The sequence below is a fragment of the Hermetia illucens genome, chromosome 3 (genome assembly GCF_905115235.1).
Source record: "Hermetia illucens chromosome 3, iHerIll2.2.curated.20191125, whole genome shotgun sequence".
Lineage (NCBI taxonomy): Eukaryota > Metazoa > Arthropoda > Insecta > Diptera > Stratiomyidae > Hermetia > Hermetia illucens.
The window spans coordinates 99053457-99060070 of NC_051851.1; the positions used below are offsets into that span (position 1 = coordinate 99053457).

At 48.0% G+C, this 6614-nt stretch overlaps 1 protein-coding gene across 1 annotated transcript; it reads left to right on the forward strand.

Annotated features, from left to right (window-relative positions):
- The first annotated feature begins 5230 nt into the window (after positions 1-5230).
- LOC119651404 lies at positions 5231-6387 on the forward strand. Its single transcript, XM_038054992.1, has 2 exons — positions 5231-5734; positions 5799-6387. The coding sequence occupies exons 1-2, from the start codon at positions 5347-5349 to the stop codon at positions 6263-6265; spliced, it is 855 nt and encodes a 284-aa protein (XP_037910920.1). The 5' UTR covers positions 5231-5346; the 3' UTR covers positions 6266-6387.
- The last annotated feature ends 227 nt before the right edge of the window (positions 6388-6614 follow it).

Here is a 6614-nt window from a genome sequence, read left to right on the forward strand (position 1 = left end):
TGAACGGTGGCATCTACTAGAATTAATTGACGACAGCCGGCTTTGGCCTCCCTATTTCAGTTAAGGAGGACCTGGCCCTCTGTGAGCTTTGCTATAGGGGATGATACCGCCAGTCGCCCTAGCTCTAACTTGAGTCAGACTACAGATATTAGGAAAGCAAATCATTGGTACCCTAAAAAAGATTTTTCATTTCATGATGGGGGGAGGGAGACGGCCGTTGCTCTTACACTGCCCACATCTGCCACTGTATTATGAGTTTGTGGCATGTAAATGGCCCATCACGACGCTGATTGAGGTCCTCGGCGAGAGCAAATCGATTCCTAACTACTTAAACTGGGGTCTTTCATTGTTAACTTAAATTTTGCAACATAAATAGGATAGTTATTGGTTTCGCCACCCATACATAATTCCACAGCAAAAGCAGAAAAGTTTTTTTTTTTTTTTTTTTGTGCGTACACGGAGGTGGAAAATCTTAGAAAGACACGTCCGCCGCAGCTCCGGCGGAACAACAGCGGGCGCGTGTGGGATTCACACCCACTAAAAACCACCCCCGGTCTCTCCAGCCCCAGCCCCGCGGGACCACCATTGAGGTATTACTTCGCGGGGTAGGTTTGCTCTTAGGCACTCATCCTTCTCCTATTTGCAGCTTTCCTCCTTCTTTGTTCTTTCAGCAACTCCTCCTGCATTTGGATGATTGCGGAGCTAACTGCAAGCCACTTCTCCTCGGACTCCAGCATCTCAGTAACTAAGCTCTCCGGGGTCCCGCTCCTGCCCAGCACCTGGTTTAAGCTCCTTCTCTCCATCGCAAATCGTGGGCAGTGAAACATCACATGCTCTGGATCCTCCGGTATGCCATCGCATCTGGGACAGTTCGGAAAATCATCCAACCCAAAGCGGTGCAGATACTGCCTGTAGCAACCACCGTGTCCTGTGAGGAACTGGGTAATGTGGTAGTTGGTATCCCCATGTTTTCGCTCAAGCCACACCCTAATGTTGGGAATGAGCCTGTGCGTCCACCGACTTTTCGCAGACTCGTCCCATCTGCGTTGCCAGAGATCAAGCGACTCTGACCTTGCCGCATTTCTACGCTGTGCATGCCCCTCCATATGTCTTGTATTGTACAGGACACTCATTTCTTTGGCCAGAATGTCAACCGGGATCATGCCTGCCACCACCAATACTGCCTCATCTGATGTGGTTCTAAAAGCACTGCAAACCCTCAAAGCCATCCGCCGGTAAACCGAGTTCACCTGCTTCCGTCTCTGAGAGTTTGCAAGCGCCTCTGCCCACACAGGCGACGAGTAGAGCAGGATGGAGCGCACCACTCCGGCTAGCACCAACCTCCGGCAAAGTTTCGGCCCACCAATATTTGGCAACATTTTTGCAAGTGCCGTGGTGGCACTGGCTGCCTTTTGGCATGCATACTCTAGGTGCTCCCTAAAACTCAATTTGGTGTCAATTATTACCCCCAGGTATTTGATAGCCGGCTTTGATATGACCGTATGTCCACCGACCTCCACTTTTACAGTATTATTTTTCCTGCGTTTCGTTATCAAGACCGCTTCCGTTTTCGCGTCCGCCAAGGTCAGCCCAGCCTTTTCTAGCCAGGACTTTACCGCTCTCACTGTTTCCGTTGCGTAAACCTCCACATCTTCTGGGTGTTTTGCTGCAACAACCACAGCTAGGTCATCAGCAAAGCCGACAATCGTAGTCCCCTCTGGGACGGGAAGAGCAAGCACCCCATTATACATGATATTCCACAACAGGGGACCAAGTACCGATCCCTGTGGTACCCCCGCTGTGACAATGTACTCTTTGGGGCCCTCATCCGTCCCATACCAGAGAGTCCTCTCTGAGAGGTAGTTTTCCACCAAATTCGCTAAGTATCCGGGGACACCTATGTCAGCCAACGCCCCTTTAATTCTATTCCAGTTGGCCGAGTTGAATGCGTTTTTGACATCCAACGCCACCACGGCACAGCAGCCGCCAGAAATCAGTGCACCTTTTGCCAGGTTTACCACCATGCCAATTGCGTCCACCGTAGAGTGGGCGCGTCGGAAACCAAACTGGCGTTCCGACAAACCATTGTTGGCTTCGACGATGGGCAGGAGTCTGTTGTAGATGACTCTCTCCATCATCTTCCCCATTGTATGCAACAGGCAGATAGGACGATACGACGCTGGGTTTCCAGGTTGCTTGCCAGGCTTCGGAAGCAACACCAACTTTTGCTTTTTCCACTGGGCAGGGAATATTCCTTCTTTTAGGCACGCCTCGAAGGTGTTGGCGAAAAGGTCGGGCCTAGTCTTCACTGCCAGTTTCAAAGCTCGGTTGGGGATGCCATCCAAACCTGGGGCCTTGTTGTCACCGAACCTACCACATATTTCCCGCAGCTCCTCCACAGTTACAGGCGATAGTATGCCGTCATTTGGTTGGACAAAAACTTGTCTTCCCCTATTTTCGTGGTGAGGGAACAGAGTGGTAACAATCTGTTTCAGGAGGCGCGGACAGATCACCTGGGGTGATTTCCGCAGCCTTTTCATCACCACTCTGTAAGCCTCGCCCCAAGGGTTTATGTCGGCATGGTCGCACAGCTGTTTGAAGCAGTTCTTTTTGCTCCTCCGAATGGCTTCCTTTAGGCGGCCACGCAATTGCTTGTGTGCCTCCTCTCGACCGTCGCCACCGGGTTTTCCCCTGAGCCTCTGGCAAAGCCTCCTTGCCCGAAAACATGCGGCTCGCAAACTTGCGATTTCATTGTTCCACCAGTAGTTGGGTTGCCTACTGGGGAGCAATCGCCTTCTGGGCATAGTTGCATCGCATGCTTCCGTCACCCATCGAGTGATCTGGGTGGCTTTCTCTCCAGCCGTACCATTCAGGGATATGTCGGATTTGAGCACCGCGGAAAACGTGTCCCCCTCGAACGCTTTCACTGTCCAGCCAAGCATACCACCCGGCATTTTGCGAAAACTCTTTTTCGAGCTCGATCCGCCCTTGATCTCTATGCAGATTGCCTGGTGGTCGCTGTGAGTATAGTCCTCACTGACATGCCAAGCGATTCTACTGGCTAAAGTGGCACTCACGTATGTCAAGTCCACTATAGACCCCAGACCCCTTCCCCGGAAAGTGTACGAAGACCCAACATTCGCCAGTACCACGTCCAGCTCCGCGAATGCTTCGAGGAGAACACGTCCCCTCACATTAGTTATCCGGCTGCCCCATTCAAGAGCCCACGCATTGAAATCGCCTCCTATTATGATCGGCCAACGTCCTCTTGCATCCAAAACAAGAGCAGCAAGCATCCGCTCATACTCGACGAGTGTAGCGCTGGGTGGAGCATAGCAGCTGTAGATGTGGATGCCCTTCACCTTCGCTCTGATGAAGCCCTCCTCCGGGTGCTCCATTATTTCCTGGAAGGCTTGTTCTCCACAAATCCACAGCGCTGCTTGGCCCGTTTGGTCTTTGACCCAAACGCTACCACCGCGGTTTCGGTATGGTTCACTTAGTATGGCCACATCGATGTTTTTCTCGCGGATAGTTTGCGCGAGTAGATCCTGCGCCGCCTCGCAGTGGTTGAGGTTGATTTGTATCAACCTCATCTGCGATTTGTGCTAAGGGCTCTCCTGTATTCCGGGCACCTGCTGCTGCCTGCAATGTGCCGATGGTCCACACCCTCCTTTCCTTTGCACAGTAGACAATTTGGGTCAGCTCCGCAGTCCTTGCTGATGTGGCCCTCCACTCCGCATCTCCTGCATTGCTTTGACCTGTCATTTGGGTTAGTGCATGACTTCGCAATGTGACCAAAGCCAAGGCATCTAAAGCACCGTTTTAACGCCACCTGTTCCCTAAGGCGACACATAACCCAGCCTATTCTCACTCTCCCTGCTGCTAACAGTTTGAGTGCGTTCTCCACTGGTAGGCTGATGATGGCGGTTTGTGTTCCCCCATAGGCTTTCCTTAGAGTTTTTACCGCTGACTCTTGTAGTCCGGCAAGATCGAACTGTTTCTCCAACGCTTCGCGAACGTCCTCCTTCGTCGTGATTTCATCTATATCTTTGCAGATTATAGTGATCTCCGGCCTGCTAGCTCTTATGTCGGCTTCCTGCCCTAAAGTCTTCCCGATTTGGCTTAAGAATTTGTCCGCGGTTACATCCTTGGATTTCTTAAGTTCCAACATAAGATCTCCCTTCTGCGACCGTCTAATACGGCTGACGTTGTCTCCCAAATTGGTATTATGAGTTTGTGGCATGTAAATGGCCCATCACGACGCTGATTGAGGTCCTCGGCGAGAGCAAATCGATTCCTAACTACTTAAACTGGGGTCTTTCATTGTTAACTTAAATTTTGCAACATAAATAGGATAGTAATTGGTTTCGCCACCCATACATAATTCCACAGAAAAAGCAGAAAAGTTAATAATGATTACAATGATGACTACCAAAAAGAATATACATGTACTTAAATTCTTATTCGAAAAAATTATTTGCTAATCTGTATTTATAGTTATTTAGTTTCAATGTCGTCGAATCTTTACCTCGAATATGTAATGACCGAGTCAGGAATACCTCAGCCTTTATTTAGCGTAAGTTCGAATTGGGCAGTGGTCGTATATTCTGAATGACAGAGTGGCTTTCTCTTTCTCACCTTTCAGCCTTTCTAGTGTCGCTATCAATCGGCAGCACACCAATTATTGGGAAAGATGACATCGATCAAATATGCATATAATTAATTCACATTTGTCAATAGAGTCACCTGGCATTCTGCTTTTGTTTACTATCGCGCCGCGTACTTGCACTTTTACAGTCATGGCCCCGATCTCTCACTCCTGAAGTCGCGGAATTGGAATTCAGAGCAACTAACTGGTGTTACGTAGACAAGAACGGATATGTGGCGGAAGTAGTCGCCGAATAAGTATATGTAACGAAAACTCTGCATTTTTCCCTCAGTGTTTGCTGCTACTTGTCCAACATCGTCTCAAAGCGCATAGATAGTAGCCCCAGGTTGGCCCCCTGATTGCTTGTTGCTTAATTAATCGATTGTCCACACGCTTGTGTACACGTGCACTGAATGATAAGCCGATTTCTACTAGTGTTACCTCTTGAACAAAGGCTGTGGCCCATGAGGATAGCGAGTAGCATCTCCGAAGACAGAAAGTGCACAAACTTAGCTGAGCCCACTTTGAGTCACTTTGCTTTGAATGGGAGTAGTAGTATAAAACTATCGGACATCAATCAATTAGCAATCACTTTTTTATTGTTCCCTACGTGGTTCAAGTGTGTAGGCTCCCGCGAATCGTTCTAAGGGTTTATTAATTATAGGCACAGTCGAGCGGCATCTCTAGCGATTGAAACGATGGCGTCAATTGTGCAAATCTTCACAGTATATGCTCTGCTGGTAGCATCCATCAACGCAGCCACGATAAGGAGTTATGCTTCCACGCCTAGGATTAATAGTGGAGCCGAGTTGATCTCGTCGATTGCAGCAGATTGCTTCAGCACAGAAGTCTTCAGCTGTATCAATGAGAAAGTGCTGAACTTCCTGGATAGCCTCGCAGGTGTACCTTCGGAGGAATCACGGACAATGAAGAGTGAAAGTGTGGAGGAAGCTATTTTCCAACGCGTTGGACGGATTTTGTCTACAAACGAGTTTAGGCTCGAGTTGCCACGAACCCTTTTCCAAGGAACCGAAGTGATTTACCGACCAGATACTGGATTCGACTTGGCGCTGCCTAAGGATGAAGGTGAATAATATGTCATAGTAAATATGGTCAGAACTTCTGTGTCTAATATCCTTTTATTTTTCAGCCCGTGGTCTTCTATTGAAGAAGAAGCTTCTTCTCCCTGTTCTCTTATTGCTTAAGTTGAAAATGAAAGCTCTTATGCCAATCATTGTTGCTTTAGTTGGACTAAAAGCCATGAAGGCTTTGATCTTGTCTAAGATCGCTATTAAATTGGTGTTGGGATTCCTCATCTACCAGCTTATTCAAAAATTAGGTGGAATGAAGATGGCAATGATGCCAATGATGCCAATGATGCCATCCACCGAGCCACCAATGCCATCAAATGCCTACGGAGCTCCTCCATCATCATATGAACCTCAAGAGCCAGCCGGTGGACCCTATGCTCGCATCTGGGACGCTTCCCCCAGCTCCTCAGCACAAAACTTGGCTTACAGCGCTTACTACCCAAGCAGTTCTAGCTACACCGCTTCCTCGGCTCCAGCATCTGGATCGAGCTCGTCAGCTGCCACTTCATCGTCATCTTATTCGTAATCGAACTAATAGTAAGCGGAAAACGAGACCAAATGATATTTCAGAATAATCGTTTAAGTGTAAAAATATTTATTTATTTATTGTTGACTCTAAAGACGCAAAGACTTTTCGCAACCGAAAAATATGCTTTTTACTTTTTTCCATATCCTCATAATTTATTGTTAAAAAAAACTAGGAAGATAGCGGCCATTGTGGTCCACATTATTTGAAAATTGTATCTGAGATACATTTGGGGTGAAAGCTATTGAGTAGTTTCGGCTTGATTCAGTGGTTCCGGATATGAATATTTCAGAGGTCACCTACTACAATTTGTGTACTTTCTTCCGCCTTTTGTTTTCTTGAATGGACG

Excerpts from the sequence above, each read along its gene's own strand:
- LOC119651404 (XM_038054992.1), top strand. The coding sequence starts at position 5,347 with ATGGCGTCAATTGTGCAAATCTTCACAGTATATGCTCTGCTGGTAGCA. Across the intron at positions 5,735-5,798 it reads GGCGCTGCCTAAGGATGAAG|CCCGTGGTCTTCTATTGAAG; the intron begins GTGAATAATATG and ends TTTATTTTTCAG.